This window comes from Pelodiscus sinensis, unplaced genomic scaffold, assembly GCF_049634645.1.
Source record: "Pelodiscus sinensis isolate JC-2024 unplaced genomic scaffold, ASM4963464v1 ctg83, whole genome shotgun sequence".
In the NCBI taxonomy this organism is placed as follows: Eukaryota; Metazoa; Chordata; order Testudines; family Trionychidae; genus Pelodiscus; species Pelodiscus sinensis.
In genome coordinates, this window is record NW_027465848.1 from 119,746 (window position 1) to 132,576 (window position 12,831).

General features: G+C 56.6%; 1 protein-coding gene across 4 annotated transcripts in view; it reads left to right on the forward strand.

The window, feature by feature from the left end:
* ELP1 (elongator acetyltransferase complex subunit 1) overlaps positions 1–12,831 on the forward strand; it is an 81,470-nt gene that overhangs the window by 64,399 nt on the left and 4,240 nt on the right. For 2 of the 4 annotated variants that reach the window (XM_075914990.1, XM_075914988.1), the window contains exons 32-35: positions 6,855–6,966; positions 7,466–7,593; positions 8,047–8,201; positions 12,010–12,105. In XM_075914990.1, coding sequence (XP_075771105.1) covers positions 6,855–6,966; positions 7,466–7,593; positions 8,047–8,201; positions 12,010–12,105 — 491 coding nt within the window. The remainder of the gene's footprint in view (positions 1–6,854; positions 6,967–7,465; positions 7,594–8,046; positions 8,202–12,009; positions 12,106–12,831) is intronic. The other 2 variants (XM_075914991.1, XM_075914989.1) reach the window with 1 other exon arrangement.

Genomic DNA, 12,831 nt, shown 5'->3' on the forward strand with positions numbered 1-12,831 from the left:
TCCAGTAGATATAGTATACTTAGAGTTCTCGAAAGCCTTTGACAAGGTCCCTCACCAAAGCCTCTTGTGTAAATTAGGATAAGAGGGAAGATTCTTTCATGGATTGAGAACTGGTTAAAAGACAGGAAACAAAGGGTAGGAAGAAATGGTAAATTTTCAGAATGGAGAGGGGTAACTAGTGGTGTCCCCCAAGGGTCAGTCCTGGGACCAATCCTTTTCAACTTATTCATAAATGATCTAGAGAAAGGGGTAAACAGTGAGGTGGCAAAGTTTGCAGATGATACTAAACTGCTCAAGGTAGTTAAGACCAAAGCAGACTGTGAAGAACTTCAGAAAGATCTCACCAAACTGAGTGACTGGACAACAAAATGCCAAATGAAATTGAATGTGGATAAGTGTAAAGTAATGCACATGGGAAAAAATAACCCCAACTATACGTACAGTATGATGGGGGCTAATAAAGCTACAACTAAGCAGCAAAGATCTTGGAGTTACTGTGGATAGTTTTCTGAAAATGTCCACGCAGTGTGCAGTCAAAAAAGCAAATAGGATGCTAGGAATTATTTAAAAAGGGATAGAAAATAAGACAAAGAATATCTTATTGCCCCTGTATAAAACTATGGTACGCCCACATCTTGAATACTGTGTACAGATGTGGTCTCCTCACCTCAAAAAAGATATTTTGGCCTTGGAAAGGGTTCAGAAAAGGGCAACTAAAATGCTGAGGGGTTTGGAACAGGTCCCATATGAGGAGAGGTTAAAGAGACTGGGACTTTCAGTTTAGAAAAGAGGAGACTGAGGGGGGATATGATAGAGGTCTATAAAATCATGAGTGGTGTGGAGAGGGTGAATAAAGAAAAGTTCTTCATTAGTTTCCATATAATAGGAGGACTAGAGGACACCAAATGAAATGAATGGGCAGCAGGTTTAAAACTAATAAAAGAAAGTTCTTCTTCACATAGCTCACAGTCAACCTGTGGAACTCCTTGCCAGAGGAGACTGTGAAGGCTAGGACTATAACAGTTTTAAAAAAAAGCTAAATAAATTCATGGAGGTTAGGTCTATAAAAGGCTATAAGGAATGGTGTCCCTGGCCTCTGTTTGTCAAAGGCTGGAGCTCGATAGCAGGAGACAAATCGCTTGATCATTGTCTTCGGTCCACCGCCTCTGGGGCACCTGGCATTGGCCACTGTCGGCAGACAGGATACTGGGCTGGATGGACCTTTGGTCTGACCCAATCTGGCCGTTCTTATGTTCTTAGCGTGATCTGTTGATTCCATTCACTTTGTATGAAAACTTGCACTTCCTGCTGTAAAATTTAAATTTCTTGTACAGAACTGCCAATGCAGCAACTTTCCTGAGTTTAAAAACTTCCACATACATGTAAAATCCTGCAGGAAAGGGCCACGTTTTCCTTCCACTTGGGACTGGGTAATGAATGTCCCCCATGCTGCGGCGTAGAGCACCTGTTCCAGGTCCCTGGCTCACTCTGCTTGCTGGTTCAGGAAGCCCAGCAGGATTATTTTAAAATAACGTAAGAATGGCCACACTGCGTCAGGCCAAAGGTCCATCTGTCCCACTGTCCTGCCTGCCCACAGTGGCCAGCACCAGGTGCCCCAGCTACTCCTGCATGTTCGAGCCTATCCCAGTGAGTGCTCCCCTGTGAACTCGCAGTGCGGCCCAGCTGCCTGTCCCGGTGAGCGCTCCCCTGTGAACTCGCAGTGCAACCCAGCTGCCTGTCCTAGTGAGCGCTCCCCTGTGAACTCGCAGTGCGGCCCGGCTGCCAGTCCCGGTGAGCGCTCCCCTGTGAACTCGCGGTGCGGCCCGGCTGCCTGTCCCGGTGAGCGCTCCCCTGTGAACTCGCAGTGCGACCCAGCTGCCTGTCCCAGTGAGCGCTCCCCTGTGAACTCGCAGTGCAACCCAGCTGCCTGTCCTAGTGAGCGCTCCCCTGTGAACTCGCAGTGCGGCTCCTGCTGCTGGTGTGCCAGGGCGGTATGGCAGTGTGGCCCAGCTGCCAGTACCAGTGAGCGCTCCCCTGTGAACTCGCAGTGCGGCCCAGCTGCCTGTCCCGGTGAGCGCTCCCCTGTGAACTCGCAGTGCGACCCAGCTGCCTGTCCCAGTGAGCGCTCCCCTGTGAACTCGCAGTGCGACCCAGCTGCCTGTCCCAGTGAGCGCTCCCCTGTGAACTCGCAGTGCGGCTCCTGCTGCTGGTGTGCCAGGGCGGTATGGCAGTGTGGCCCAGCTGCCAGTACCAGTGAGCGCTCCCCTGTGAACTCGCAGTGCGGCCCAGCTGCCTGTCCCGGTGAGCGCTCCCCTGTGAACTCGCAGTGCGGCCCAGCTGCCGGTCGCATATGGGCGCTCCCCTGTGAACTCGCAGTGCGTCCCAGCTGCCTGTCCCAGTGAACGCTCCCCTGTGAACTCGCAGTGCGTCCCAGCTGCCTGTCCCGGTGAGCGCTCCCCTGTGAACTCGCAGTGCGTCCCAGCTGCCTGTCCCAGTGAGCGCTCCCCTGTGAACTCGCAGTGCGGCCCAGCTGCCGGTCGCATGTGGGCGCTCCCCTGTGAACTCGCAGTGCGTCCCAGCTGCCTGTCCCCAGTGAGCGCTCCCCTGGGAACTCGCAGTGTGGCTCCTGCTGCTGGTGTGCCAGAGCTGTATGGCAGTGCGGCCCAGCTGCCAGTACCAGTGAGCGCTCCCCTGTGAACTCGCAGTGCGGCCCAGCTGCCAGTACCAGTGAGCGCTCCCCTGTGAACTCGCAGTGCGGCCCGGCTGCCTGTCCCGGTGAGCGCTCCCCTGTGAACTCGCGGTGCGTCCCGGCTGCCTGTCCCGGTGAGCGCTCCCCTGTGAACTCGCGGTGCGGCCCGGCTGCCTGTCCCGGTGAGCGCTCCCCTGTGAACTCGCGGTGCGGCCCGGCTGCCTGTCCCGGTGAGCGCTCCCCTGTGAACTCGCGGTGTGTCCCGGCTGCCTGTCCCGGTGAGCGCTCCCCTGTGAACTCGCAGTGCGGCCCGGCTGCCTGTCCCGGTGAGCGCTCCCCTGTGAACTCGCGGTGCGTCCCGGCTGCCTGTCCCGGTGAGCGCTCCCCTGTGAACTCGCGGTGCGGCCCGGCTGCCTGTCCCGGTGAGCGCTCCCCTGTGAACTTGCGGTGCGGCCCGGCTGCCTGTCCCGGCGAGCACTCCCCTGTGAACTCGCGGTGCGGCCCCGCTGCCAGTCCCGGCGAGCACTCCCCTGTGAACTTGCGGTGCGGCCCCGCTGCCTGTCCCGGTGAGCGCTCCCCTGTGAACTCGCAGTGCGGCCCGGCTGCCTGTCCCGGTGAGTGCTCCCCTGTGAACTCGCGGTGCGGCCCGGCTGCCTGTCCCGGTGAGCGCTCCCCTGTGAACTCGCGATGCGGCCCGGCTGCCTGTCCCGGTGAGCGCTCCCCTGTGAACTCGCGGTGCGGCCCGGCTGCCTGTCCGGGTGAGCGCTCCCCTGTGAACTCGCGGTGTGTCCCGGCTGCCTGTCCCGGTGAGCGCTCCCCTGTGAACTCGCAGTGCGGCCCGGCTGCCTGTCCCGGTGAGCGCTCCCCTGTGAACTCGCGGTGCGTCCCGGCTGCCTGTCCCGGTGAGCGCTCCCCTGTGAACTCGCGGTGCGGCCCGGCTGCCTGTCCCGGTGAGCGCTCCCCTGTGAACTCGCGGTGCGGCCCGGCTGCCTGTCCCGGTGAGCGCTCCCCTGTGAACTCGCGGTGCGGCCCCGCTGCCAGTCCCGGTGAGCGCTCCCCTGGGAACTCGCGGTGCGGCCCCGCTGCCTGTCCCGGTGAGCGCTCCCCTGTGAACTCGCGGTGCGGCCCGGCTGCCTGTCCCGGCGAGCGCTCCCCTGTGAACTCGCGGTGCGGCCCGGCTGCCTGTCCTGGTGAGCGCTCCCCTGTGAACTCGCGGTGCGTCCCGGCTGCCTGTCCCGGTGAGCGCTCCCCTGTGAACTCGCGGTGCGGCCCCGCTGCCTGTCCCGGTGAGCGCTCCCCTGTGAACTCGCGGTGCGGCCTGGCTGCCTGTCCCGGTGAGCGCTCCCCTGTGAACTCGCGGTGCGGCCCGGCTGCCTGTCCCGGTGAGCGCTCCCCTGTGAACTCGCGGTGCGTCCCGGCTGCCTGTCCCGGTGAGCGCTCCCCTGTGAACTCGCGGTGCGACCCGGCTGCCAGTCCCGGTGAGCGCTCCCCTGTGAACTCGCGGTGCGGCCCGGCTGCCTGTCCCGGTGAGCGCTCCCCTGTGAACTCGCGGTGCGGCCCGGCTGCCAGTCCCGGTGAGCGCTCCCCTGTGAACTCGCGGTGCGGCTCCGCTGCCAGTCCCGGTGAGCGCTCCCCTGTGAACTCGCGGTGCGGCCCCGCTGCCTGTCCCGGTGAGCGCTCCCCTGTGAACTCGCGGTGCGGCCCGGCTGCCTGTCCCGGTGAGCGCTCCCCTGTGAACTCGCGGTGCGGCCCGGCTGCCTGTCCCGGTGAGCGCTCCCCTGTGAACTCGCGGTGCGTCCCGGCTGCCTGTCCCGGTGAGCGCTCCCCTGTGAACTCGCGGTGCGGCTCCGCTGCCAGTCCCGGTGAGCGCTCCCCTGTGAACTCGCGGTGCGGTCCCGCTGCCAGTCCCGGTGAGCGCTCCCCTGTGAACTCGCGGTGCGGCCCGGCTGCCTGTCCCGGTGAGCGCTCCCCTGTGAACTCGCGGTGCGGCCCGGCTGCCTGTCCCGGCGAGCGCTCCCCTGTGAACTCGCGGTGCGGCCCGGCTGCCTGTCCCGGCGAGCGCTCCCCTGTGAACTCGCGGTGCGGCCCGGCTGCCTGTCCCGGCGAGCGCTCCCCTGTGAACTCGCGGTGCGGCCCGGCTGCCTGTCCCGGCGAGCGCTCCCCTGTGAACTCGCGGTGCGGCCCGGCTGCCTGTCCCGGCGAGCGCTCCCCTGTGAACTCGCGGTGCGGCTCCGCTGCCAGTCCCGGTGAGCGCTCCCCTGTGAACTCGCGGTGCGGCCCGGCTGCCTGTCCCGGTGAGCGCTCCCCTGTGAACTCGCGGTGCGGCCCGGCTGCCTGTCCCGGTGAGCGCTCCCCTGTGAACTCGCGGTGCGGCCCGGCTGCCTGTCCCGGTGAGCGCTGCCCTGTGAACTCGTGGTGCGGCCCGGCTGCCTGTCCCGGTGAGCGCTCCCCTGTGAACTCGCGGTGCGGCCCGGCTGCTTGTCCCGGTGAGCGCTCCCCTGGGAACTCGCGGTGCGTCCCGGCTGCCTGTCCCGGTGAGCGCTCCCCTGGGAACTCGCGGTGCGGCCCGGCTGCCTGTCCCGGTGAGCGCTCCCCTGGGAACTCGCGGTGCGGCCCGGCTGCCTGTCCCGGTGAGCGCTCCCCTGGGAACTCGCGGTGCGGCCCGGCTGCCTGTCCCGGTGAGCGCTCCCCTGTGAACTCGCGGTGCGGCCCGGCTGCCAGTCCCGGTGAGTGCTCCCCTGTGAACTCGCGGTGCTACCCGGCTGCCTGTCCCGGTGAGCGCTCCCCTGTGATCTCGCGGTGCGGCCCGGCTGCCTGTCCCGGTGAGCGCTCCCCTGTGAACTCGCGGTGCGGCCTGGCTGCCTGTCCCGGTGAGCGCTCCCCTGTGAACTCGCGGTGCGGCCCGGCTGCCTGTCCCGGTGAGCGCTCCCCTGGGAACTCGCGGTGCGGCCCGGCTGCCTGTCCCGGTGAGCGCTCCCCTGTGAACTCGCGGTGCGGCTCCGCTGCCAGTCCCGGTGAGCGCTCCCCTGTGAACTCGCGGTGCGACCCGGCTGCCTGTCCCGGTGAGCGCTCCCCTGTGAACTCGCGGTGCGACCCGGCTGCCTGTCCCGGTGAGCGCTCCCCTGGGAACTCGCGGTGCGGCCCGGCTGCCTGTCCCGGTGAGCGCTCCCCTGGGAACTCGCGGTGCGGCCCGGCTGCCTGTCGGTGCCTGTCGCAGACCCAGGCTGAGATTGCGTGTTGGGGGTGCTCACCTGTACAGCTGCCCTGTATCCTAAGGGCCAGCTCTGGCGCCCCCTGGAGTCCCACCTACTTGAGAACAGCCAGACGGGGTGGAAACATCTGAAAAGGGAGGCCTCGAACTTGGGGTTGGAGTGGGAGGGGCTTACTGAGCCCTTAGATGGCCCCTTGGCTATCTTGGTGGCCACTGCCCCCCCCAAGAGGCACTGCTGGTGCGTGGAGGGGGAGTGGAAGCAGGGGAGGCCCTGTGGCAGACCCTGCCCCCTCTGCTCCCCGCATCCAGCATCTATGTCTGGGCAAAGACCACGCGTACTTCGTGCCCACCCTCTAGGGTCTCTGGTGGTGTCTGCCAAGAGTGAGTGGGGCAGGCAGCCCCAGGTGAGCGCCCCACCTAAGAACAAAGGTACGAGGGAGCTGGACTGGTGTGGCAGACAAAATACTCCCCAGCCAGTGTCCAGCTCGGAGTCTCCAACCGGCAGGTGTTTCGGGGGAGACTTAGAACATCAGGGACTCTCCAGCTACCTTTAAGGACCAGCGCTTTCCCCAGGTGCGCCAGGTCTGACATCGGCCCTCCACCACACCTGTTCTCTTGGCCTCTGCCATGTGCTGTGGGAGCCTCTCCAGTGTGGCCGGGGGAATGGCCCAGCAGTAGAGGTCCTGTGTAAGATTGTTTCTCGAGCAGCGTATCTAATGAACTTGTGGAGGGAAAGAGGAGCTCAGTGGGGGAGGGTCCTGTTCTCCGCATTCCCCTGGCATTTACACTTCTCCAGACAGACCCTGCTCTGAGCTAGGATGTCCTGGGACAGTCCCCACTGGCGTCACCTGCCCTGTGTAACTGTGCTGGAATGTTTTCCTCTGATACTTGGGAATAACCTCCATCTTCACTGGGGTGGGGGAAGGTCTAACTGGTGGCTGGTGTGTTTTGCAGACGATGAGCCGCCCGACGGTGCGGAAGCAGACCTTCTTTCCGAAAGCGGCAGTACTGTGATGGCCAGTGACACGAGTAGCAAATACTCACACAGTAACTCCAGGATATCTGCGTATGTCCCTGTCTTGTAACTCTTCAGGGGTGTTAGTGGGGGTGAGAGGTGGAGTGCACAGCTCTGACTCCATCCGCGCTGGAGGACTCGCTACTCTGGGGCTGTGGGTGCACCAGCTGTTTGATAACTTGTGAAAAGGAGGAACATGCTGCAGGCAAAGCTGGCCCTGCAGTTTGCCCAGCCGATTAATGCCATTCTAGGGCTGCAAGCTGCACAGAAGCTGCAAGGCTGGTTTAGGGAGCGCCCATCCCCAGGACTAGCTCCTGGGCAGCCACGCTCCACAGCAGTGGGTGCAGGTGGGAAGCTGGCCCTCCGCCTGTGCCTTGGCTGGCAGCCCACTTGGATCTTGCGTGTCTTAGCAAGGGGCGTGTGGACTGCAGTAAGATGCACTGGCTTGCAGGTTTCATTGGGGGAGGTGGGGCGATGGGGGTTCTGGCTTCCTCTGGCTGCTTTGTCCTGCTCTGTTGGCCATGCTGCTACTGGACGTCCCTCCCTGTAGCCGATCCTCCAAGAACCGTCGCAAGGCCGAGCGCAAGCGGCACAGTCTGAAGGAGGGGAGCCCCCTGGAGGATGTGGCCCTTCTGGAGGCCTTGGCAGAAAATATTCGCACTACTGAGACCATGAAGGGTAAGGCCCCTGGCCGAGTCAAGCCAGTATCTGGTCTGAGCAGCAGTCTGAGGATGGGCTGAAAAGAGTAGCTTCGGCTGAAGCCTTGGGAGTGTGTGGTGGGAGGAGGGGGGTTGCTGAAGAGAGCAGCCACTTCCCCAGGGTCACCAGGAAAGGTGCTTCCTTGGCCAGGAGCCAGAATCAGGACTCCTGGTTGTCTTGGCTAGTCCAACCCTCTGCAGCTGTCACGGCTCAGAGGAATGAAAATACTCCCAGCCCCCAGGAGTATAGCATCTGGGTGAGACGGACTAGGCTGCTCCCCTCGTGCTAAGTCCTCTTGGTACCAGGGCCGAGAGCAGGAGCTGTGTTCTGCTGCTCCTCTACCCCTGTCCCCAGGGCTAGAACAGCAGCTCTTGCTTAGTGAACCTGGCTGATGACTGTGATGGGGGGCTGGCTCTGATCTCTTCCCTGCAGGTGAAGTACACAGCTTGTTAAAGGAGCTTGTGCTATTTGGCTATGATGAGCAGGCCCGGCAGCTGCAGCAGGCCCTGGAAGAAATTTTACAGGTGATCGAGAGGTCACTCCCGGAAATCTGGACCACAGACCTGCAGCAGAATCCTGCTAACCCAGTAAGTGCTTGCTCCTTGATGGCTGTGACTTGAGTTACTACTTGTGTTGCTGTGGTGGTTAGACTAGAGAAACACTGGAGTCTTTAACATGGACAAACTGACTGGAGTTGGTAGCAGTGTAGGCCTCCAGATCTGTCCCTTGTGGCAGGATGGCAGAGACCTCCTAGACCTAGGCAGTACATTTCGAAAACAATGCTGCGTCTTTCCACAGCTCAGACCCTTGCCTGCTCGCCAGCATGGGCACTACCTGCTATGCTTGGTGCTGGTTAGGAGTGATCCATTTGGCTCAGAGGAGCATTAGGTGACTTTGGCTTGTGTTCCTTCTGTGTAAAATGCACTGACTTCGTATTAAACCTTTCTCTTAAGGGAAGCAATTTACAGAGTTCGGTGCAATATACTCCATAGCCTTCCCTCGTCCTTGTATGTTTCTAATAATCACAGTTAACGTATGTGATTAATTCAAACAATTAATCTCAATTAATCACATTGGTAAACAATAGAATGTTAGTTGAAATGTATTAAATATTTTGGATGGTTTTTCTACATTTTCAAATATATGTATTTCTATTACAACACAGAATACAACATTTGCATTGTAAAAATGATTTTAAAATGGCATTTTTCAGTTCACCTCATACAAATACTTTAGTACAAACTCTTTATCCTGAAAATGCAACTTACAAATGTAGACATTTTTTTGTTCCAGAGCTGCACTCAAAAACAACAATGTAAAACTTTAGAACTTATTAAGTTTACTTGGTCTTGCTGCTTCAGCTTCTTGCTAAAACAAACACGTTAGTTTACATTTATGGGAGATAATTCTGCCTGCCTTTTATTTACAGTATCACTTGAAAGTGAGAGCAGGTGTTTGCATGGCACTTTTGTAGCCAACCTTGCAAGGTATTTATGCATCAGAAATGCTAAATGATCATATGCCCCTTCACGCTTCAGCCATTATTCCAGAGGATATGCTTCCATGCTGATGGTATTTGTTAAAGCATGCACTCATTAAATTTGACTAAACTCCATGGGTATGTCTACACTACCCCGCTAGTTCGAACTAGGAGGGTAATGTATGCATACCGCACTTGCTAATGAAGCCCGGGATTTGAATTTCCCGGGCTTCGTTAGCATAAGCGGGGAGCCGCCATTTTTAAATCCCCGCTGCTTCGAACCCCGTGCAGCGCGGCTACACGGGGCTCGAACTAGGTAGTTCGGACTAGGTTCCTATTCCGAACTACCGTTACTCCTCGTGAAACGAGGTGTACCAGTAGTTCGGAATAGGCACCCTAGTCCGAACTACCTAGTTCGTGCCCCGTGTAGCCGCGCTGCACGGGGTTTGAAGCAGCGGGGATTTAAAAATGGCGGCTCCCCGCTTATGCTAACGAAGCCCGGGAAATTCAAATCCCGGGCTTCATTAGCAAGTGCGGTATGCATACATTACCCCGCTAGTTCGAACTAGCGGGGTAGTGTAGACATACCCATGAGAGCAACTGTGTGTCTCCTGTTCTGTCTTACCCGTATTGTGCCACGTATTTCATGTGAAAGCAGTCTTGGATGATGGCCCTCACCCAGGGCCGGCCCAAGCCAATTGCGCACCCCAGGAGTGCGGCGCCGTCCCCAGGAGTGCGAGGCATGCGTGGTCCCACCCCCGCCCGGCCCAGCAGCCCAGTACAGCGCCCCCTACAATGGGGCGCCCCAGGCGGTAGCCCACCTCGCCCATACCTTGGGCCGGCTCTGCCCTCACTGCAGATTTGACAAAACGCTAAGAAGGTACCAATTTGAGATTTCTAAAAATAGCTACAGCACTTGACCCAAAGTTTAAGAATCTGAAGTGACTTCCAAAATTTGAGAGGGGCGAGATATGGAGCATGCTCTTAAAAGAGCATCAATTCGATGTGGATGCTACGGAACTAAAACACCCAAAACTTGAATCTTCTGTTGACAGCATCTGCCTCATATGAAAATGAACATTCATCGGTTCACTCTGCTTTGGATTATTTCCGAGTAGAACCAGTCATCAGCATGGACGCATGTGTTCTGGAATGGTGGTTTAAGCATGAGTCTATAGCGCATCTGTCACACAATATCCCACACCTCCAGCTACAGCAATGCTGTGTGAACCCCTTCTCACTTTCAGGTGATCTTGTAAACAAGAAGCAGGGGCAGCGTTATCTCCTGCAAATTGTAACTAAGCTTCCTTGCAAGAGGTAGGACTGAGGGGATTTGTAAGCACTAACGTTTACATTGCTTTATTTCTGAACGCAAAATTTTTGACATAATTTGACATTTAAGTTCAGCTTTTAAGATGGCACTACAGTTACAATTAGATGAATTGAAAAATACTGTTTGTTTATTTCAGTGCAAGTATTTGTAATAAAAAATAAATATAAAGTGAACGCTGCGTACTTTATAATCTGTGTTCTAATTGAAATCAATGTATTTGAAAATGTAGAAAACATCCAAAAATCTTTAGAGTAGTAGTATTCTGTTGTTGTTTAACAGCACGATTAATCACAATGAATTACTTCACAGCTCTGCTTTATAATTGAGCAGGGGTTGAACTGTTAATGTTACCAATACAATTGCTTTAGTCCCCACTGTCCCCTTCCCTTTGTACAATATTCGCATGCCTGATGATTGAGTCTCCAATTTAGTCATGGAAGTAACTGAATCTGTAACGTCCAGAGATCGGTGGCTTCAACATGCAGCAACTGGGAGCTATCGGGTCCTCTTGCCCCCCCACGCCGCCCTGGGGTTCCCTTGCTGTCCCAAGTTGCTTGGCTGTAGGGGCCCCCAGAAGCTCTGACCTCACACAGATATTGTGGGGTCTTGGCAGTTCTCCATTTTGTCACAGATCTTTAGTAAAAGACAGGTCATGGGCTTTGGTGATTTTTTTTTCTTTATTGCCTGTGAACTCTCTGACATTTACTAAAATATCTGAGACATAATCTTAGCCCAAGAATTAAATCCGACTTTCGACTGTATTCCCAGCCTCAGTATTATGGACCTCAAATGATCAATATAACGACTTAGGCTTAAAAAATTATAAAGCTCTTTAAAAATACAATAAACTTTTCTCCCTAAGCACCAGTGTTAAAAAGTTTTAATACAAGTTAAGGTTCTCTTAACTGTCACTTGCCTCGAAGAGCTTGGTCTTCAAGGCACCCAAATATCGCAAGACTCATGATTAAAATCTCAAGAGGTAGCAACGCTGCTCGTCCGCAGCTTAAAGGGCCCATCCCTAGTGGTAGGGAATAGGTCTCAGGTATGGGCTAGAAGTCCAGTGCTGCAAAGATGTCATTCCCGCCAGCCCCTACTGTTATCTTGGTCCAGGCCTCCAGTAGAAGCCCCAGGACTTTGTCAGTGATCTCAGCATCTTGCTGGGTGCGCTCTCGTTCCTCGGTGCCTTCAAATGGCAGCACAGTGTTGTGCAGCTTTGCTTCCCTGCCCTGGCCTCTGTGCAGCAGTCCCATTAGACCAGTGGCCACAGAGCCCCTGCTCTGAATCACATTGCAGCTCTCTGCAGTTGCCCAGTAGCCACAAGCTTAGCTGCAGATGGATGGAGATGTGCCATTGGCTTCATCTGCTGCAAATGCCAAGCACTGCCATGGGGGGAGGTAAGAGCAGGAGTGCAGAGCTCTCTTCGACTCCAGTGTGAATATCAGACAAACTCCCATGCCGTAGAGGTAGCACTAACTACTGCAGCGGCTAGAGGCAGAACTGCCAGTTGGCTGGCTCTCGGGGTGCTGGGCTTTGGACTCCTGTACGTCATTGTTATACGGACTTGAATCGTGATCATGTGCAGTACTGCCTATTCTCCAGGTCTTGGGCCCCAATTCCACTGCAAACAGCATCATGGCCGCCTATCAACAGCAAAGAATTGCAGCTCCTGCAGTGCACGGTGAGTCACACAACATACTGCTTACTGATCAAAGCACAGCCCACATGACTAAGGAGTGAGTGGGGGTCTTCCGTCCTCCACCTGTTGGTTACACCTGCATGGACCTTTGGAGAGTGGGTTTGCATCAGGGGCTTGAAAAACTTGCTTTGGCCTGAAGAATATGTGTTGCTAGCAAGAGCTACAAAAAAGGCAAGAATCTCGCTTCACTGGGTCGAAGGTGGGCTTTTCAGGCTTGCTGGCAATGGAAATGTTTTTCTTGGGTAAGTGGATGTGGTTGAGGTGGAATAATTGAGCCAGCGAGCTTAGCTCCATAATGCCGTGGTTGGATTTCCTCTGTAGAGCAGCAGCACGCTTGAAAGAGGAAATGGAAAAGTAAAATGTCATATGCAGGGATATTTTATGGGGTTTATCAGAAAGCATTTCTTTGCCTTGCAACGCAGAGGGTCTACGGTGGTGATGATTGTCATGCTGCCTGGAGGTGTTCACGACCCTGAATGCCTAACTTAGGTCAGAATGGCAAAAGCAGGGCAGACTCCCCAAACTGGGGGTATGTTCTACAGATTTCACCAACCCAATAATCAATGTATACTTCTGAAGCACTACAGCAGTCTTCTCAGAGTCAGAGAGGATCCTCTTAGGCACTCCACACTATCTCGCCTCTCAGGCAAGCTGGACCAAGTGATAAATTACACCACGAAACACACAGGTTCACATTGCTCCCAGCCC